We start from the raw sequence: 21993 nt of genomic DNA, 5'->3' as shown, positions 1-21993 counted from the left end.
ATAGTGGAGAGGGATAGAATTAGAGGGGGAGAGAGTGAGAAGCCAAGATGAGAGATAGAAACACACTCTTACAGTGAAACCCACCTTTTTAATTTGAGCAAATAATTTAGTCAATTGCAACATTCTGTCAACAGAGTTTAAGCCTAATTTTGTACTAATAGATGTGGGGTGCCGATGAATGATTCGTAATATGAGAGGTGTTCAGTGATAAAGATTGATAGATGAGTTTGGATGGCAATTTCGTTTGAATCGTCGGTTACCCAAGCGTACTGAACCAATTGGTGTGATTTATTGATAGATGAGTTTGGATCGCAATTCCGTTTGAATCATCGGTTACCGAAGTGTACCGAACCAATTGGTGTGATTTTTAACGATTTCTTGACTATAGTTTGGTTTTTGATGTTCGGTTCTGGTTTAATTCCACTCCTCCATCCTTCTCGTAAAATGTACAGTTATCTGCTTCCATGAAAAAAACTCAAATTCATCGGTCATTTATATATATATATATATATATATTAGTCCCCTTTTTATAAGGATCACCTCATTTTAATGAAATGCGGACCTTCTTTTCTCGATCGAATTTCGATGATCCGAGCCGCTCAATGTGTTCAGAACGTGATTTTTAAGGATACTCGTAAGGATTCAACAACAAAAAAAGACCGGGAAGGGCTTCATCCGAGCAATTTTTGTTTGTTTTTTATCGAACGATTCAAATAAAAACTGCTCAAATCAAGCCCTTCCCAGTCATTTTTTTTGCTAATTTCTTGTTTGTACCCTTAAAATCACGTTCTGAACACATTGAGCGGCTCGGATTATCGAAATCCGATCAGGAAAGGCAAGAAATAGGGAGGTCCGCATATAAGGTCCTCATTTTAAGGTCCTTACCTGAAAATTATACATATATATATATGTATGAAAATGATTTTGTCACTCACGTATTTGTTAACTCCGCTCCCCTGCAAATGTATTTTGGCATCAAAAATACACTTGCAAATGAGTGGCGTTAACAAAAAAAGAGAATGGCAAAATCAGCAGCTTATATGTAAACACGTCGTATTTCTTTTTTAAAAACTTGTTAGCATGTTGTTTATTTATTGGACCCTTAAGTCGAGACGAATAAAAAAATAATAGTGCTACAAGTACAGTAAATCCCGTACAGCAGCTGTCTACATATCCATTTTGTACCCATCTCTCTTACAAAGATGATCGGAGCCGCTTATTTTTTTTTCAAAATATATTGTTTAGAGTCTCTGAAAAAAATCATCTCAATCCGATACTAGTAAAGGTGTTTACAGATCATCCAACTTTGTTTCAGAAATTTAACTTTGTTTCAGAAATTTAGACCAAATTCTGAAACAAAGTTATATGATTTATAAATGCTCAAAATCAATGGTATTGATCAACAGCAGTGTCCACATTACTGAAGTCCGAACACTGCTATTGATCAATACCATCGATTTGAAGTGAATTCTAAAGATGTGTTTAGGCCCCGCATTGCTGGTGTCCAAAATCCTCCATGTTGTTTAAAAACACATAAAACAATTTAAAATGGAAAAATGACATGTTTTGATAATTAATATTCATTAAGGACATTTTTAGTATTAACAAATATTCTTAGCATGTTCTTGACACGAACATTAATTATCAAAACACGTCTTAGACCGTCATTTTCCTTTTTAAAAACACTAAAACCAAATCAACCCATTTGTACACACAATTTGCTTTTGCTCTGTATTCTCTCAATCCCAATAAAGCAATTAAAGGCTTGTTTGGATTATTAATCTAATTGCTTACCGGGTTGCTTTGTAAAGGTATCCCATTATTACCGGGTTACTTAGCATTTCTCCATATGATTTGGCCCCTTGCTTCCTTCATCTACAGCACCTTCAAACTATAATATATACGTATATACTATATTATTTTTGTAAGAATCAGAGCATTGGAAGACAGCAAATGGATTGTCCGAGTTCACAAACAAAAAAAAAGCGGTTCCAAACACAAACCCAAATGGAAAAATCAGCTCGGCTAATTGATTCCGAGTTCACAAACAGAAGAGGAATTAAGGAGAAAAGGATGGAAATGATTGTCATGAAAAGGGGCTTAGTTCCTTTCTGGTAAGAATTTCCAATCAAGGAAGGTTTTTGATGGGTTCTTCATTTTGGAGTTTGGTAATCTGTTTGTGGTATTCTCGAAAAAAAAAGTTTGAAGCTCTGATTATGGAATCCCAAGAGAACTTTAAAATACTCTAAAAGGGATTTTAAGGGGCATTTTCGTAAAGCAAATGATGTAGTGTAAGGCAATTAAGTCATGCAATGAAAGCTAAATATTGAGTTTTGACAGGAATAAAAGGGGTTTTGGCATTAACGGCCCCTTTAGAGCCCGTTCCAGAACACATTCTTAAAAAATAAGTACTTATTTCACATTTTCAAACTAAAAAATAATGTAAATGAAAAATAACTTTTAAATTATTTTTGCACCGTATTAAAGATCTCAATGAGATATTTTAAACAAAATTCATATTTCATATTTTTAGATTTCAATAAGTCCATCGTTTTTTAGCTTGAAATTACCTTCTTAAAAAATAAGTACTTATTTCGTGTTCCGAAACGGGGCCTTAGTCCTTTAAATTTGAATTATTAAAATGTATGAAAGAACGTTAAAATACTCCCAAGTCCTAAAGGATTTCAATGGGCATTTTTGTAAAACAATTGGAGTAGTTGAGAGTAATTAAGTCATGCAATAAGAAATAAATATTGAGTTTTGGTAGGAACAAAAATAAATTTGACATTATCAATTTTTTTTTTTAATAGTTCATATTTTTATGCCTTTTTGATTCTTATAATTACAAAAAAAAAAAAACTAAGCAAGAAATTGCAAAAACTCATGAATACCAAGAAGACTGTTGATTTTGTCACTCTATTTTTTGTGAACGCCAATTCCCCTGCAAGTATATTTTTAGTGCAAAAATATATTTATAGGGGAGTGATGTTAAAAAAAAAAAAAAACGAGAGTGACCAATCATTCCCGAAATTACTACTGCCACACTATACACCCAAATTAAGGAGAATGAAGCTGTCTGCCCGCCCCTCAAACCGACGCATTCATATCTGTCGATGAAAAACTGAAAGTTCCAAATCATCTCTCTCTCCCGACACATGATTCCAATTACGGGACTTGCTTCTGTCATCTACAATGGCGTCCCACTTCTCCCGAAACTCGATTCAACCTTGTTCAGGGTTACTCCGAAGCTATCCACGCTTCAATTTTATCACCTTCCCTCCTCATCTTTAGGTTCTCTCTCTCTCTCTCTCTCTCTCTCTCTCTCTCTCCCTCTCTCTCTCTCTCTCTAATTATATATATGCACTCAGTCTTGTACAGTGAACTGAATTTCTCAACTCTATTCGTTTACTTTGTGGTCGCAGTCGGCTGGCGTTGCCGTCGGGCGAATTATTCACCAATTGCCTGTTCGAGAGGAACTGAGCAGGAGGAAGGGATATCTAATTCAGGTGAAAATGCTTAAGCGTTTAGTTTAAGCCTTAGGGGCACGTTTGATTGCCGGATTATGTTTTGGAAGGATTGGAAAATAGGATATTAGTGATGGGGATAAAGTTGACGTACGGGTCCTACATTAATCTAGTATGGGTGCAAACGAGCTGAGCCGAGCTTTGTAGTGTTCGAGCTTGGCTCGTTTACTAAACGAGCTGAAAACTTGAGCTTGAGCCGTTAACAAGCCGAGCCACGAGCTGCTTTTGCTTGCAGCCCTTTATTTATATGTAGTTCGACATGAGTTGTACTATGTTGGATTTGGGTGGGATAAAGGATGGGATTCAGAGTGGAAAATCGTTTTTGACCGTTGAAGATGGAAATAATTCCAAAAGGTCCGGATTAACTTACACTACCACCCTAGTGGTATTGTATAAATAGTCCCGCTCTATTCGAGTCTTATCTTAAATCCAACTCGAAAAACGTGGGACTAGCTAATCCTTGGAACTTGTGGCTTGTGGGGCCACTTACAATCCCAACATGAGACGTGCCCTTAATAGTTAATATATCTTTCAGGTCTACAATTGATAGATACTTGTTGGAACCCGTCTTACTTTCACTGTGAAAGCAGTTATTCCATTGAATTATATCTTTCAGGTCTACATCGATTGAGATTCTTATTGGTTTTGCGTTTAGAAATACTTGACAATTGTTGTTTTAGTTCTAAGTTACATGGACAAATTGTATCTTCTATATGGGACTATAAGATGATTGTGATTAGTCCCTAAATGTGGTTGTCATAGCATCACAGTTGTTTTAGGTGATACATGGTGTCAACTGTAAACAAGTGACAAGGCCATTGTAGTTCTATGTTGTAACCAAACCAAACTAAATCGAGTCTTGTGTCACAATTGAATCTCAATCATTTGGGTTCGGCTACATGAATATGTTGTCTTCTTTTAGTTCTGTCAATAGCATTGTGTTCCGTGATACCCAAGAAACCTAGAACTACATTGAGTTGTATGCTATAAGTTAGTCTTATATCCAACATGTATTTATCAGTGGCTTGGTAGATAATGGGTAGCTTGATGTTGTCAATTCACCTAGTTCTTTCTAACTTTAGAGGTTGGCGGGTTTGTTACTATTTCTTCAACAGCAATGCATGCAGCATTCTTAAGATAAAAATGATCATTGTTAATGTTCCTCAAAATGGCTTCAATTAGGTGATTTTTCTATTTGATAAGTCAATTGCACAGTTTTGGTTAACTTCTCTGAATACGACATTTTGCTCAAATGTATCTCAGAAGGAGACAGATCCAGTTCCCAGTCACCTGAAAGCATTAGAAATGTTGAGAGCTCTTACTTTACCCCTTCCAGTAGCCCGAAGGAAAAGAAAAGTGCGCCTGAAAATTATGCTTCCTCTATTAGAACTGTTGCCTTATGCGTAAGGACCTGCCATCTTACTTTTATGTCTCTCTTGACTCCTTCGTTTTGTATCATGCTTGATTGAAGACAATGTAGTTGTTCATCGTTTCAGGTATCCACAGCAGTTGCATTTGGTGTTGGGTTGGGTTTCAAAGATGGTGTTGGCAAGGCATCTGAATTTTTTGCTGGGTATGGAGCATGAAGCCAATATTAGTTTGTTAGAATTATATGAATTACATGTGAGGGTTTCATGTTTCCTTGTGGCAAACAAAAAGGAAAACTTTAATTGCTAGCTCTTCCTCGCGTCCTCTATTTTTTACTAGTTTCGAAGAAAGTGCACACTTTTGGTTGCTCCATTGGACAATTTTGTGAAACTCAAGTTGTGTTAGAACTTACGATTGGGAAATTGCTTTAGCTAGTTAAGGGAAACTCCAAACTCTTAAGGATATTAGGGGAAGTTACCTGGATTCGGCAATTAACTTATCTTCTTTTCTTGTGAAGGTTATTCCACAGCTTGTGAAAGGGTATATTCGAGGAAGGGGCTCGTTCTTCCATAACTTTTGAATCCTAAAATTAGAACCTTTACACATCTAGTCATGGTCAATGTTATCTGGAGTATTAGAACACTTGTCAAAGATCTATAGTCAGTTATCAATTGATCCGACCTCTTTTGGCCTTTTCATGTCGAAATATAGGTCAATTTGCAAAACTTTCATCTCAAACTGTTCACTTCTTTCTTAGCGTTATCTTTTTTAACGAGTTACCACCATTTTTTTTTTAGATATTAAATATTGCACTTCTAAAAGATTCACAGTACTGTTAGGTTGTCAGCTAATACATAGTTTCTTTTACTCTTGATTCTCAGTTATATAGACTTTCTTTCAGTAACACTGAAGTTTTATTCCTTTGCGTATTCCCATCATTCTACATAATTGCTGTTGTTCTATATGATCAGGTACTTACTGGAACAAAGTTTATCGGTGGACAATCTATTTGTCTTTGTTTTGATTTTCAAATACTTCAAAGTGCCTCTTTCATATCAGGTGTTGTAATAAGCTTTCATACTGAATGAACTTACTTGTGCTACCTTCAGCTTCAGATCACTTTGGAATTTTTTTCTGTGTGGCTATAATTAAATTTGTTTATGTCAGACCCTTTTATATGAATTCTCTCTTGTTGGAATGCAGAACCGGGTGCTTTCTTATGGTATTGCTGGTGCAATAGTCTTCCGGTTGTCTATAATTCTTCTAGGATCAGTAACTCTTCAGGTAATATCTCCTTACATGGATGCTTGCACAAATACACACAAAGATTCAAAAAAATTCGTCTTGTAGTATGAGTCCTGCTAACAGCTTAAGAGGTGGATAAGAGTTGGAGATTCAGTATACATTCCATTTATTGATATACACTCTTATGAATTTCTCTACACTTCTCACAATTTTCCATACACGTTATACACATGGACTGATGTTTTCAACTGGCCCTTGGGGGACAGTTATCATTGCCCTTATGGGACACTTTTCCAGTTAACTTTCAATTTTCTTCTATTGGTTCAGATTCTAGCTATTTCAACTTTCTAGTAATATATTTTTTTCGTTTTTATCTGTTGAGTTCTTTCTAAGATTTGCCTTATTAATGTTTTAGAGATTCGAGGCAGTAAACCTGGTACTGGCTGCAATACTTCTTTACTCATCATTCAAGGTTAAATTTCTCTTCTGAGTGCATTTGATCTTGTTTACTTTCCTAATGGAATGTATTATCAGATATGACTTATAAGTTATAACACATTTCTGCATATAAGACCTATAACTACTACAATTTATCATCAAATGCATTTGTGGTTTTATGCGTCTCAACGATGGCCCAGGGGCAGAAACTTTGTGATATCCGTGATTCACTGAAACATGATCAATAACATTTTTCAAAATTCCCAAAGTCAACCTTTTTGTTGATTAGGTTTCAACTTATGTAAACTGGAATGCTTCCATTTAACCAGGTTGAGTAAGACTCTTAAATTTGGTCCAACAGTAGATTAAGCGTAACATATCTCCTCTTCAAGTAATTGAACAATATGAAATTGCAGTTCAAAATTTCTATCAATAGTATCCAATAAATGCCACTCTATCGATTTATGTGTCAAATGTGAACATACGAGTCAACATAACTGTGAGATGGCAATTCATACATCTGACCCGCTCTATTTCGTCTACCACTCTACTTGAAAACTCGTCCATGTTTGAGTTTGTTCCCATACCAAGTTTAAAATAGCTAGGTTGAACAATCCCGGATTCCAAACTCCTAACTCTCGTCTGTGCACCAGCCATGCAGCTTTCCCCCCACTTGGAGGTGATATTTGTACTTGCTTCTCAATTTTTCTAGCAGAAATTTCTGTACTCTACTTTAGATACTGAACTAGCGAAGGCTGACATGAAAGTAAGTCGGAGAATGAGAAGTGTGATCTTGATAAGCATAAAATCCTACCACATCGTGGATTTTTTAAAAAGAAAGCTTCACAAATTTTGGTTTACCACACCCGATGGGCTTCTTCTTTTATTTTTATTTTTCCTTTTCTTGATTTCTTTTACAAATTACCTATGAGGTTTGAATTTTGCAACTTAGTCACTGAGAGTTGATTTTCTTTATCTTATCATAGCTATTTGGTAGTGAAGAAGAAGACTCTGATCTTTCAGACAACGTTATAGTGAAGACATGCCAGAAGTTTATCCCTGTCACGTGTAAATTCTCTCTCCACATTTTCCTGTTCTATATGCACATTTTAAGTATCTAAGTTGTATTATTGAGGTTGTCATGTTTGGGTAATCAATTGGAATGTCTGAATGTGACCATAGTTTTCCAGTTGGTAAGATGGGACAAAAAAATTGTAGTAACAAAATAAGAACTACAAGAAGCAGTTGTATGTGGAATAGCAGACTTACAATTACAAATATCTTAGGTCTGAAGCTTCAATTTAGTTTTGTTGTCTGAGATCCTAATCTCCAATCATTCTTTCTTGAGCAGCTAACTATGATGGAAATCGGTTCATAACACTTCAGGATGGTGTGTGGAAAGTAAGTCATTGATGGGTTAAGCATACTTGAATCAGATAAATTAAGTGATGGGGGAAAGAAAAATCTCTACATTAGCAAATGGCATCTTTTAATGCAGAAAAATTCAGCGGCCAGCAATTCCATAAATGAATTGTTAAATTGATTTCTAACAGGTGTCAAACATTTTGGCAGGCCACACCTTTACTTCTAACGGTTGCAGTTATTGAGCTTAGTGATATTGCATTTGCAGTGAGTTCCCTCTATCCCTCATCCATGTTACATGTATATTTTCCAAGAGATTAGGGATTTTTAGTAATTGGTGACAATTTCATGTCCTGTTTTCAGGTTGACTCTATACCAGCCGTTTTTGGTGTTACTCGAGACCCTTTCATAGTTTTCACATCTAACCTCTTCGCCATCCTAGGTAAACAATATTCTTCGTTCTCATAAATTATTCCCACTTTGATCTCTGAACACTCTCAAAAGGTATTACACTAAAAAGTATAGTTTTATTCAAATCCTGTAATCAAACTGCATTTGTTAACATATTCCCTTTATTCATGACCATTTTTATGCGTTCAGGTTTTTGGACTAGAATGAAAAGCAATATACATTGCTAATTAGGTTTAGGTAATGTGCTTCTCTGGACTAGGACATTTTAAGCTGCAAGCTAATGTTGAATAATTAGTTATGAGACCTTTTCTTCTCGGAGCCCTATTTCGTCTTATGTTCAGTTATCTAATGCTTGAACCCCCTTCATCAACATATACATATGCTTTCTTGTCACATTTACTGTTTCTGTCAAATGTAGGTCTAAGGTCGCTTTACACCCTCATTTCTGAAGGTATGGCCGACTTGGAGTATTTACAGGTGGGAAATGCACTTTCTATGCCTTAATGTATGTCAACTTTTATGAAGCTTGCTGCATGAATAGGCTGGTTATCTACTTGTCCTCGACTCCTTGTATGAGGTCATTGCCATCCATCTGCATTCTAGATTATAAAATCAACTTATGGGGCTATAGGGAATCAGAGATTTTCGTGAGAGCTGGTGAAACTAGCTAAGCATGCTAATATTGCCTTCAAGTTTGTAAAGGTTCTTACCTAAAAATAGAGTCTGGGAGACAAATGACATGGTTTAGTCATCGTTTCCCCGTGAGATGCTTGCCAATTCCTAGTTTATTGGTCATTTCATCTGGTAAGAAGCTGCAGTCTGAGTGAGCAAGAGAGCGTAAATTAGAGATGTAACACCAGGAAACATCCAAGGAGGCTTGAGGCACCTAGTCAAAAAGCTTGACGAAACACTTCTTCTTTTTCCCGAAACTGCAAGAGAATAGAAATAGTTAGAGAAAAAAATAGCGTCTCCTGCAAACAACATAAACTGATTCATATCTCCGTGATGGAAATATAGTTTCCATGATATCATTCGTAATGTCTAATTGTTTTTGTTTTATCTAGTCTAATCGGTCATTGTTTTGTCTTTTTAGGCTTCTTTTAATTGTTTTGTCTGGATAAGTAGATTTCCGTCCATCTGAATTCTGATGGTTTTTGTTGTTTTGTTGATCAGCCCTCCATTGGTGTTGTTCTGGGCTTTATTGGCTGTAAGATGATCTTAGATTTCTTTGGTGGGTATTTTCTGGTCACAATGAACTATATTCCTTGATATTCCCTTTCCCCGAAAATGTAATACAAATGATATTCTTACAGCATTTAGTACCATATTTGTTGGATAACTGGTGAGTTGTCCCTACTTAATGCGTTGGTGATAGACACAACAGCCAACCGGTGGGAACCATTTTACCAACGCATTCGGACAACTCACATAGTATTTAAAACATGGTCAGCAGATTAGTCGGCTACTCGCCCTGACATTATTTGAAAACAAAAAACAAGTGGGAAAAAAAGTACAGGGGAAAACATAACAAAAGAATGCGATTTCGTTAATTTGGAAAGTTTAGCATTACTCAATTCTTCCACTGCAGGTTATCACGTATCAACTGAGGTTTCTCTTGGTGTCGTAGCTACTACTCTTACTGCTGGGGTGTTGCTGAGTTTAATGAAGAAGTCTGATGAGAATTAGATGAAGAACCTAAGCGGGTTCGTAATTGTGTTTTGCTAAGTTATTTTTGTTGTTACGCAATTATATCGAGTTTTTATTTTTATTTTTGCTCCATCCCTGTCTAGCTTTTAGCTAGCAAGTGAATTGGTGGCAACTGCATTGTTGTATAGTTGGATCTTGGAGATTTGGAGCAGTAGATAAGGAAGTTGTTTCGGATGAAACACTGTAAAATTGAGCTTGTATCAGGAGACAAGAATGCCTTCTACAGGGGAAAAAAAAAGGGAAAATAATGGTTTGTTTTGGACTTGCACGAGCTCCTTTGGTCTGGAGTTTGGGGGTGATTGTTGCAGCTCAATGTACGATAATAGTTGAAGGCAGAGGTCAAAAGGCATTGACATGAACTTTCTTAGGCTATGTTTGGTAATAGTACTTTGTTTAGTCTTTTATTTGTGTTTAATACTTTTGTTTACAGGATTTTCTTTGTTTTTATTTTTGTTGCATTTTGTTTTGTTGTTTTACTTTTGCATTGTTTTTGTACTAATATAAGTGGGATGATCTTTTGCTCGAAAAAAAATCTCTTATATATACCTTGACAAGTTGTTTTTTTCTTTTAACAAGTCGTGTTTGGCAACATGCTTTTATTTATCAGTGTAAATGTTTATGAGACAATTTTAAAGTTGTTACATTTATTGTTCTTACCTTGAAATGTACTCCAATAGGCTTTTCAAATACTAAATCATTTTTTTATAGTATTAAATTACTTGGAGGATTTCAGCCTGAAATTAAGTAATTGGCTATAGGTTGCCTTTAGATTACATCAATAAAATTTGGGTGACTTAAGTGAACCATGTGGAATAAAGTCTAGCATTCTTCTCACTTACGGTTTGGATGCACATGAAGGTATCAGGTATGGATTGATTGATGAGGTGAGAGAATTGATTCAGGCAGAGACTCGACCACGTAAGATGAGATCACCCAAAATCTAATTCTGATACCATTAAAATATGAGAGAAGAAATATTTTATTGAATTGAATGATACTATACAATGAGTCCTCTAAATGAAATCATCCCAATTAATCATGGAATGTAATCATCTTAATTATAATTAAATCGAAATCACAATCAATCGCGATATTATTGTGATATTTTTTGCGATATCTACCTATTTTAACATATTGTGTGATTTGGTATTTCAAGAATTCGAATGCTGAGTTTGTTGTTTGAAACATCTATTACAAAAATATTTAATTTTTTCTGACAGTTTGACGTTTAAGAGAGGAATATCTGGTGGAGATGCTCATACCAGTCACATGGAACAAAAGTCATTTCTTTTCCTCCTTTAATTCCGAAACCAAGGTTAGGGCGGTTGATTGAATTTTGCCTTGTACATCTGAATTGCTTTGAGTAATTTACTTGAGGATTCAAATTATAAAAAAAATTACAAAATTTTTACTGTTGGATTGGCGCGACCACGGTCATGTGCTGAAAGATAGCCCCGATCACGGCCATCACGGCCACAAACAGTAGGAGTGGCCAAACCATGGCCACAAACTTCAGGATCCCACGTAAGCAACGCCACTTGTCACTTAATACTTCGAGAACACTGAATAATTACATCAAATGGTATTTTCCTTTTTTAATTCCGAAACCAAGGTTAAGAATTTGACTCGATAATCCGGATGTTTCATGGAAATGAACGTTATCTTGTTTTCCTTCCAAAAAAATGTGACTTGGAGGATGGCAATCCGCAATATTTATATGTCCATTAAATTTGTTATAGATAATTCAGTAATCGTGGCAGTGCTCAATGTTTTTTTTTTTTCTTTTCTTTTCATCACGCATTCTGCCGGAGATTCTGTAGGGTGGGATACCCTGCAAGATTGTAGTGCGTCCAATTCAATCGTCTATTTTGGCAATGGACGGCTCAGATTAGAATGGACATTCCAGATCTTGCACATACGCTTTTATACAGATCTTGCACATACACTTTTATGGGGCCCACCTCGAATTCCACCAATATGATTCGAACCTCTCATTAATTTTAAAATAATTTTTTAAGAGTTTCTATAAAAAATCAATTCAATAGGATATCGGTAAGGATTTTTTCAAAAATCGTAGGGTGAAACAGTTTGATTCGCCCTGCGACTTCTGAAAAAGCCCTTTCCGATATCCTATCGAGTTGATTTTTTACAGAAACTCTTAAAAATTTGTTTTAAAAATAATGAACGGTTCGGATCATATAGGTGGGACACAAGATAAACCCCATAAAAATGTATGTGCAAGATCTGTATAAAAATATATGTGTCCTTAGGTTTATTAATTTCGAAATCCGGTAGAGAATAGTCCTGGAACATTGCGTGATGGTACTCAAAAGCTACTAAAAGCTAATACTAATGATTTTTCCTAATTTTTTTTCAATGGCTGACATCAATTTAGAAGAAGAAAATGTTGGACCCCCGAAAATCGTCCAGATGCAATAAGGTCGTCCAGATGCAATGAACCTCAAACCACGGCTAACTGAGAATTTTTTTTTTTTTTGTTTCAATTGTGGTGGAGTAGTAATTTCCTTTTCCTTAAGCTGCATTCTCTTGAATTTAACTTAAATTTGAAAATTTTATTTTTATTTGATTTTTTTTTGCATTTGTTAGTTTTATACCAAATTTTCGTGGGTTATCGATTCGTCTCGACGTGAGGAATCGGAAAAGTAAAAAAAAATTACTTTTAGCCAAGTATTTTGAGAAATAACCACTTTTTAGAAAGAAAAAAAAATTGACAATTTTTGCTAAAAAGTGATTATTTTTCAAAATAGAGAGGTAAAAGTAATTTTTTTTTTTTACTTTTCCGATTCTTCTCGTTGAGACGAATCAATAACCCATAAAAGTTTGACGCACAACTAACAAATGCAAAAATTTTAATTTTTTCTAACAATTTATTAAATTTTGATGAGTTCTTTTAAAAATTGAATTTTTTAAAAAAAAATGTTTTATTTTTAATTCTTTATTTTGCGAACCGAACAAACAATTCGGGACGGACGGAGTACTCGTGAGTGTGGAGAAGAATGTAGGGCTATTCTTGGGGATTTGGACCCTCCGTCGGACCGTCACTGCGTGCGTAGAGCCATATTCATGTATCGGTCATTCCCCGTCACTGCTTGCGTCGCGACTTATCTCAGTAATCTCACCTCCCCTATAAATTCTCGGGGATTTGGACCCTAATCGCTTACCGCAACCCAAACAACAGCACTCAAATCGAAGCCAGAATTCGAAATCGAAATCGCACAAACAACGATCATGGCTCCTCCGTAAGCTCTTTGCACTATTCTCTGATTCTACTTACTTATGCGTGCGTGGATTCGTCTATATATACGTCTGCATGCTCCCAGATTTTGTTTTCTTTCTTTTTCTTTTTCGGGTAATGCTGGGTGTCCCGGGCCAGTTTGTGCATATCCGGACTAATCCCTGCAGCTCTTTCTGCCCTGCCCCTGGGTGAGGGGGCCTAAGCCCTTTCTGCCCTGCCCTGGGGTGAGGGGGCCTAAGAGTTGTTGACAAGGAATTGAATCTGAGACCTTAGAGGAGCAAACCCCCAAGTCTGAAGCCCAGATCGATTGGCCAACCCTTTTGGGGTTTATGTTAGACTGTTAGTTAAAGTTAGATTACTACAACAAAGTCGTATCGATGCTGTTGTATCAGCTTGAACCCAGAACCTCCCAGCACCCAAGTACGGGTACACGACCAACTACCCAGAAACTCCCAGCACCTAAGTACTGGTACACGACCAACTGAGCTCGAAGCTCTGGCCGGCTGGTCTTATATACATGTTCATACTCCGCGATTTTTGTGTTCGTAGTGTTTTTTTTTTTTTGGGTGCATTTTTTTTGGGTGCATTATGGGCCTGAAGCAAAATTTTCAGATGGGGCTGTGAAATCTCAATATACTATGCGTAGTTACAACAAGAAATAAAAAACCAAGTTAGCTATATAGAAATAATGAATATTTAGTTACCAAAAAAGAGAGAAGAGATTGCTATGAATCTTTGCGAGTCTGCGACTTGAGGCGCTATTTTTGCCATTTAGTTCAGTTAGATCCTCAAGTTTAGAGAGTTTTGTAGCCCCCTTGATTGAGGTTCTATTGGTAAGAGAAGAAAAGAAAGGATTAGAGTTTCTTGCTAAATCACTCTTTGGGTTGGCTATTTTGATAGGAAATGGAGAAGAAAGTATAAAATTACTAATTGGTTACTTCCGCTTTCTGATCACTCCCTGTTAGGGAAAATTATTCAGTCCCCTTGGACTGCCAAGGGGTGGAAAAGGGACTTAGGCGGTGCCCCAGACACACTGAATACACCATGTTAGAGTTTTTTCTCGTTAAAGTCCAAGAAGAGCAGTAAATCAGCAAAGGCCTTTCAGTCTTTGAAGATTTAATATCTTCACAAAATGGGCATCGAATTATATCATGTTTTTGCCTTTCCACTATGGCCTTATTTTAAATTGGGCCCTTCAATTTTTTAGGCTGGTTAACTTTTTGTGTATGATAAGAAAAACTTTTTACACAGGCCTCAATTAATAAAGTGTCCATAATAAAAAAGTGTCCATAAATATTGGAGTCGCCAAAATTAGTCCAAATGTGAGGGTCTAAAGCAGTAGCTTTATGGGCTTTAGCCCAAAGCCGGTCCAGTGCATTGTTCTTAATATTGATAATGCTATTGATATGTGATGACTAATTGTCACTGTTGTTTGGTGTAACGATTTTGATGGGTTTTCTTTAATGTTTCAGGTACGTGAAAGAAGATCTTCCCCCATATTTGGATTCTACTTCTGAACCGCCTCCTCTCTTTGATGGAACTACTCGGTATACCCTCCCTCCCTCTCTCTTTGATTTGGATATATACGAATTCATTTAGGCAATCCCACTTTATGGGCTAATAAAGTTTGGTTTGATGTGATGTGAGTATACAAATTTCACAGAACAAAGTTTATTTGCTGTTGCGATATCTTTCTTTTTTTCTGGCCTAGTCTAGACTCAAATTAGTTTTGTGTGATCATGTCGTGATCTAAAGTGGGTACTTTCTTGAAGGTTGTATACCTATTACCCGTGCCCGTTTGCTCAGCGTGTTTGGATTGCCAGGAACTATAAGGTCCGTTTTTCCTTATCCTCAATTCATTTTTGTTAGGCAATGTTTTTGATTTTCTTATTGGAGTTCGCCCAGAATGCTGTTACATTTAATCACTTCATGGTATGCATCCACACATTTTCACCTAATAACCTTTTTGTAGATACCATTTCCAATGTCTGCCCATGGGTTTTAATGCATATATCCTGCTTGTCAGATGAGCATAATGATTGAACATAGGCTCAATCACCAATATTAAGGTAGAACTTTGAGTTTGTCAAAGAAAAAAAGATAGCACTTTGAGTTTGATTTCTGGCTTGCATGACAAGTGGGGGGAGGCCAGAGGGATGTCCAGTCCAATGTTGGACGTCGCAAGAGACCAAAGTGCAATTTATTTTTCAGCTTATAGGCTTATATGCATTGTGACTTGTGAGTTTATTCAACATGTTTACGTGTCTTATTTTGTATAAATTTTGTGATTTAGGGTTTACAAGACGAGATCAAATTGGTTCCTATTAACCTTAGAGACAGGCCTGCCTGGTACAAAGAGAAAGTTTACCCAGAAAATAAGGTAGTATTCTCTTCATACAATGTACTTCTCATCATTTTTGGCCATCTTAATTACATACTTGGTGCAGTTTGTGTTTATCACCAGTGACTAGTATTTGTTGATCAAATGGTTGACTAACAAACCATAAATCTTCTTATATGGGCATGTAAATATTTTCCAACATTTCTCTATAATACCAGGATAATGACCTCCAATTATTTTGCCTGCTATGCATTGTGCTGTAAAGTACTTCGGAAAGCAATATACACTGTTCACATATTTTCACTGTTACGGCGTGACGCGTGCTGATTTGTTGATGAACATCAAACTGATGTCATGAATTCGAAACATCCTTATGGAGAAGTTAAGAATTGCTTGGCGAGAGGGACAATATTTTATTAATTGGAACGGGGGGAGAGTTTTTGGCCTGAAGTGTTACAATGATTTGACATAAAGGTTTAGATTGAATTTGAATGGAGAGATAAATGGGCAACTTTTGGCCATAAGTTTGTTTCTTTTTCATTCTAGACCTAGGCTACAGGAGGTAATTGCAATAATCTTGAATAGAGTTTTTGATATTTTTACTGATATTCATTAATAGTAGTATAGGGAGTGTTGGTGGGAATTTTCATGGAGAAATCCCACTTATGAAGTATTGGCAGTAATAGTGAAGTGGATGAAAATACGTAACCATTAACCAGTATAGTTAACTATCATGAACAATGATTACAACAGAAGATTTGACTTTTGTCGTCTCTACCTTGGTCCTCTTGCTTTTTATCATGAACAATGGTTATGACAGAAGATTTGACTTCTATCGTCTCTACCTTGGTCCTCTTGGTGTCGTTTCCCTGACTTGCTGCTACATTCAATAGAAAATCTGGCTTCTCCGGAAATACTATTTAAATGGCAAGTTGATCTAGTGTCTTCTAAACTTATTTGTGAATACATTTGGAATAGTCATGTGATACCTTTTGCATATTCATCAATTCAAATTTTCAAATCGTTCTTCAAAGCTGCTGCCTATCATTATATTACCTACTTGAGAATTTTTTATCTGTCTAGCTCACATCTTCAGTTCTTTTTTCCCTAGGTGCCATCACTGGAGCACAATAACAAAATCATCGGAGAGAGTCTAGTTTTACTTAAATATCTAGATGATAACTTTGAAGGCCGCAAACTTTTGCCTAATGTAAGATATGAATATGTATTTACACCCTGTTCTCCGTCCCTCTCACGCTTCACGTTTTCAGATTTTGACGAGCAAAGATGTGAAATATTGCAGGATCCTTTGAAACAGCAGTTTGCTGAAGAGTTGTTAGCGTACACTGACACACTCAACAAAATCGTGTATACTTCTTTTAAAGGAGATCCAGCGAAAGAAGCTGGTGAGATTCTAAACTTCGCGTGTTCTGGGAAATTAGTCACAGAATAAATGAAACTCTCTCGACACATTGCTGACTTCAGTAATTTCTGCATCAGGTATCGCTTTTGATTACTTAGAAACCGCTCTACACAAATTCGAGGATGGACCTTTCTTCCTTGGCCAATTCAGTCTGGTATGCCTCATCTCTGTTCTGTTGGTTTTAATGATGCTACATTGTGTGGAACTTTGTGCATTCGCAGTCAGTATTTCTTTATGTGCTACGGGGTGCCATTTTGGAGATCATTTTAACTTTTTGGAGATCATTTTAACTTTTTATGGCAAACAAGCATGCATGTCAACGGAACCATGTGCTTAATTTTCTGTTTTTTTCTCTATGTTACTAACTCATGATCTACAGGCGGACATAGCCTATGCTCCATTTGTCGAAAGGTTTCAAATCTTCTTACAAGATGCGTGGAAGTATGACATTACGGCAGGACGACCAAAACTAGCAACATGGATTGAAGTGAGTTAATCAATTAAATTTGTTCTTGAAGGCAAATTTGAATTTAATAGTTAATACTATACAGATGTGGTGCATTGTGGTTTAATGCGCATCAATCATATGTTTTCGTTGCCTAGCCATAAGTTCTTTGAGTAATTGAGCATGTAAGTTTGATTGCTGCTGTGAGACACCAAACTCTGATTGAGATGGTGCAATTGGACATTTCACTTGGAAGGGCATGGAAGCAATGACAAATGAAAATGTATATGATTGTGTTTTGTAGGATCATCTCTCCTGATGTTTATGATCTCTCTGTTTCACGGTCGCACAGAAAAGAAATATGGTCCCTCATTCTGTGTGTGTGTGTTGCGCTAACATAACAAATTTGTTCTGCGCACTACCTCTTTGGATGAAAGTTTAACTTTGAGTTCAATGTTCCTGAGCATAACGTAGGCAACGAGATCTTTTGCAACTTTTTGTTTTTTGCTCTAGTGATTTGGCTCCTTATCAAATTTGGTTAAGGGTGTAGGATGTTAATTTTCTCAATCAAGGGTATAGTAGGAATTGCGAATTTCCATTGCAAGAAGCGTTGAACTTTATAATATCTTCCATGACATCTGGAACTGCTGATCTGTGCAGGAGGTGAACAAGATTGATGCTTACAAGCAGACAAAGTGCGATCCCGAAGAACTTATTCAAACCTACAAGCAGCGCTTTCTGGTAGTCCCTCATGCTTTCTCTACTGAAAAGTCTGAAATGCAATTGGCACTTGAATTTATTCACTCATAGTGAGACATCAAACAGAATTAACTTACACTATCCATCTTTCTTTTTGCAGGGTCAGTAGTGAATTTCCCAGAAGCTACTCCAGCAGCTGTTCTGAACTATGTACTAAATAAGTGGCTGCATGCTATCTATGTTGTATCTATTCTGTTACTCTGGTGTTCCCAAAGCTTGTCGTTGGATTGTTTTTCTAGCTTAATAAGATCAACTCATTTGTGTGGTGTGCTGTGATATGTTGGTGTATTATCGTACTTGTATTTTTCTTTCGCTTGTTACATTGCAATTTGGCATAAAATCGTAGTTATGTAATGTGATTATGTACATTCCAAAACAATATATCTATTCTAATCTAATATATAAAGGGAGATTACCTTTTCAAAATTTTACTTGCTCACGCATTGAATGATAGGAGAATAAAACAAAAACTAAGACAACAAACTATAGCCAGAAACTAACTTCCACATTGATAAACTATAGCCAGAAACTAACTTCCACATTGATAACCCTTCTTCTGAAATACCAAAAAAAAAAAAAATATGTATAGCAGTAGTAACACTTTTAGTATAACGGGCGGGGCACACACGATGCATGTGCAACTTAAATTTAACAAAAACTGTGAAAATTGGACTTGCACACGCATTATTTCTAGCCAACCAAACACCGCCTTAGCGAAAAATATATCTACATTATTCCATCCAACCAAACATTACCTTAGTGCAACTGTTCTATTGGAAACAATAAGAAGGATATATTTTAGAACAATTCCCCTTCCGTTGTTGGGTACAATAGAGCATCTCCAGCCCTTGCTGTCTTTTTTTCCACTTTAACTCAAAATTCGAGTAAAAAACACCTCAATACTCGAATTTATATCAAAGTGAATTGTACTAATACTTTTCACTCAAATCAATGGAAAAAATTTGAGTAAAAAACACCTCAAAATCCACTCCATTTCTTTACTCAAACTTATATCAAAGTGAATTGTATTAAAAAAAATCACTCAAATCAATGGAGACTCAAATCCTTATTCAAATTTCAGAATGCCATTTTGTGCCTCTCCATTTTTACAACTATGCTGGTGCAAGTCGAGTCTCAAGTACTATAAAGCAAATTAACAAAGTGATTGAGAAAATTTGCATAAAGATGAAGATGAAAGGAAAATAATGAACTCCAAATTATGCCTAGATTAAAATTGTACGACCAACTCAAAAAAAAAAAAAATGAAGATATGGATAACGTACCATAGATCAAAGAGAGTACTTTTTCAAATACAGTTTTGTTTTTCGTTTGTCAAGATCCATGAAATAGGAATTGTCTTCTTTACCCAAGTTACCATAGATCAAAGAGAGTACTTTTTCAAATACAGTTTTTTTTCGTTTGTCAAGATCCATGAAATAGGAGTTGTCTTCTTTACCCAAGTTGCCCTCCTTCAAAACATGGATTTCACAATTAATTTACAGAACTGAAAGAAAAAAGAGGGAACAGGGAATGTATTTCAAGAGGATGTGGGTATTCTTTATAAACTGAAAATACAGGGGAACGTGGGTTTCTGGCGGTTAAATTATAGGAATTTTTACATTTTTATCCTAAACAGTTGCTTGTATTGTTGTTAAACAAATAGCAAAAAAAACTGACTTGTATTGTTAAACAAATAGCAAAAAAAACTGATTTTATTGCTATGCATGTTTTTTTGTATTTTAGAAGAAGGGTTTTCGATGTGGAAGTTAGTTTCTGGCCGTTGTCTTTGTTTCTGATGTTGTGTGTTCTCCTTTCGTGTTTGATGACACTAGGACTAGAGACTGTGGTGCAAGTCGGATTTTTACAATAACATCTTGTTTATTGTTTGATCGAATTTTCACAAATTTTGACAAAACATGTACCCCGACCGACCTCTAGTGTATCTTTATGTTGGAAATGTTGGAAGTTAATGAATTGCATCACAGATGGAACCAAAAAAGTTAGACCACGCTTTTGATCCAAAAATATGCACGACTTCATCAATTGATGTAAGAGATGAAGTCACGACATACACTTGGAGTACGTTGGTGGTGTAACCCACCCGATGTGAACCTCCAAAACTTTTCCATGGCCGTTGGACGATCATGGTTCTTGGTGATTTCACTTATTAAGATGCGATTACCAATTTACTAAAACAATGTGAGGTTTTCAAGAGAAAGTGAGGGGATTGTCTTACTGAGAAGGAGGTGTGGTATTGATGGGAGGTGGCCATTGGTTGGACCGTTGGAGGAGTCGTTGGAGATGGTCACCGGGTGGTCAAGGCGGAACCAGGAATTGATATTGTGTGTCTTAAAATACGTTTTCAAGATATTTGCCTATTTGGAAGAGGAAGAATACTAAAGACATGGTGGAGAAGATACGCTTTCAAGATATTTGGAAGAGGAAGAATACTAAAGACATGGAGAGAGTATTTGTATTACATTTGAACTCAATTTTTAGTTTTTGGCTTGGTACAAAATGGTTAGAAATTAGAACCTATTCCTATTTATACTACTCTAGTACAAAGATATTTTCTTTGAGATAAAAAAAACTTTGAGATAATTCTAGAATTGTACATGTGACTAATTCTCACAAAAAACTCTAGATATTTTAAAGTTTTTAAAAAACACCAGAGTTTTAAATTTTTTATTTTTTATATACCTAATTTTTGTTCATGTATACGTTATATAACTATTAAGCAGGTCCCCTTCGGATCAAAATCATGACTCCGCTACTACTAAAAACTATATATATATATATATACACACACACATACATAGAGAGGAATTTTCAAGTGAGGGATCCCTCATTTTGTTAAAATGAGGGACTTTCATTTCCCGATCAAATTTTGAAAATCCGAACCGTTCAATGTGTGCAGAACGTAATTTTAAGGGTCCCCGCGAGAAATCAGCAAAAAAAATGACCGGAAAGGGCATCATCCGTGCAGTTTTTTTTGAACCGTTCAATGAAAACTGCTCGGATGAAGCCCTTCCCGGTCATTTTTTTTGCTAATTTCTCGCGGGGACCCTTAAAATCACGTTCTGATCACTTTGAGCGGCTCGGATCATCGAAATTCAATCGGGAAGGGGAGAATGAGGGATCCCTCACCGGAACCTAACTCTCTCTCTCTCTCTCTCTCTCTCTCTATATATATATATATATATATATTCTTTTTTTGTTTTTGTTTTTGTTTTTTTTTTTTGTGGGGGGGAAGTGGTTCTAAAGTAGACCTGGGCTAGAGCCCAACCTACTGTGGGTGTACTTCCGCTTGTGGTCGGAGGTTATGGCTTGGAATGGTGGTGGACGGTGGGAGTGGTTGAATATAGCGGGGCAAGCTAGAGAGAATATAAATTTGTTCAGACCAAAGCAAATACGATCACGTTAATAGAAACCAAATATAATTTCAAGTCCCAAATAAAATAATTAGAAAATAGGATAGAAAAAGCAAGTAAAAGACCTACTAAAACACTCTTTTTTCCTTGTTCCAAGAAAGGCTATTTGTAAATGCTATGTCGTGGTTAATGTCACCACAAACAAATTTTAAAGTGCGATCTTGAGAAATAAAGATAAATTAATTTTGACAATAAAAGTTTTCTTTTCTTACAATAAAGTTTTCTTTTCTTTTCTTACAAATCAACTCAACTTTATTATCCAATTTTTTTTCTTCTGAAACTC

General features: G+C 36.0%; 2 protein-coding genes across 7 annotated transcripts; both read left to right on the top strand.

Moving 5' to 3' along the window:
- The first annotated feature begins 3051 nt into the window (after window positions 1-3051).
- On the top strand, window positions 3052-10487 carry LOC131326853 (thylakoid membrane protein TERC, chloroplastic). 6 transcript variants are annotated; one of them, XM_058359750.1, is made up of 14 exons: window positions 3052-3291; window positions 3423-3506; window positions 4791-4927; window positions 5021-5097; window positions 5864-5951; window positions 6096-6176; window positions 6553-6609; window positions 7562-7643; window positions 7927-7976; window positions 8148-8204; window positions 8301-8379; window positions 8767-8825; window positions 9522-9579; window positions 9937-10487. In XM_058359750.1, the coding sequence occupies exons 1-14, from the start codon at window positions 3156-3158 to the stop codon at window positions 10032-10034; spliced, it is 1143 nt and encodes a 380-aa protein (XP_058215733.1). In that variant the 5' UTR covers window positions 3052-3155; the 3' UTR covers window positions 10035-10487. The 6 variants fall into 6 exon arrangements, with proteins under 6 accessions (XP_058215733.1, XP_058215732.1, XP_058215735.1 ...); XM_058359749.1 differs by having other exon boundaries at window positions 4788-4927; XM_058359748.1 differs by having other exon boundaries at window positions 3084-3291; window positions 4740-4927.
- A 2556-nt stretch (window positions 10488-13043) lies between these two features.
- Window positions 13044-18555, top strand: LOC131326860 (glutathione S-transferase L3-like). The gene is made up of 10 exons (XM_058359762.1): window positions 13044-13315; window positions 14784-14858; window positions 15084-15144; window positions 15605-15691; window positions 16764-16862; window positions 16956-17058; window positions 17153-17229; window positions 17455-17562; window positions 18181-18261; window positions 18380-18555. Exons 1-10 carry the CDS (start codon window positions 13305-13307, stop codon window positions 18386-18388), a joined length of 711 nt encoding a protein of 236 aa, XP_058215745.1. The 5' UTR covers window positions 13044-13304; the 3' UTR covers window positions 18389-18555.
- Window positions 18556-21993: the final 3438 nt, after the last annotated feature.

The sequence above is a fragment of the Rhododendron vialii genome, chromosome 5a (assembly GCF_030253575.1).
Source record: "Rhododendron vialii isolate Sample 1 chromosome 5a, ASM3025357v1".
Classification (NCBI taxonomy): Eukaryota; Viridiplantae; Streptophyta; class Magnoliopsida; order Ericales; family Ericaceae; genus Rhododendron; species Rhododendron vialii.
Note: the sequence above shows the minus strand (reverse complement) of the source record. Positions and strands in the feature narration are given on the sequence as shown.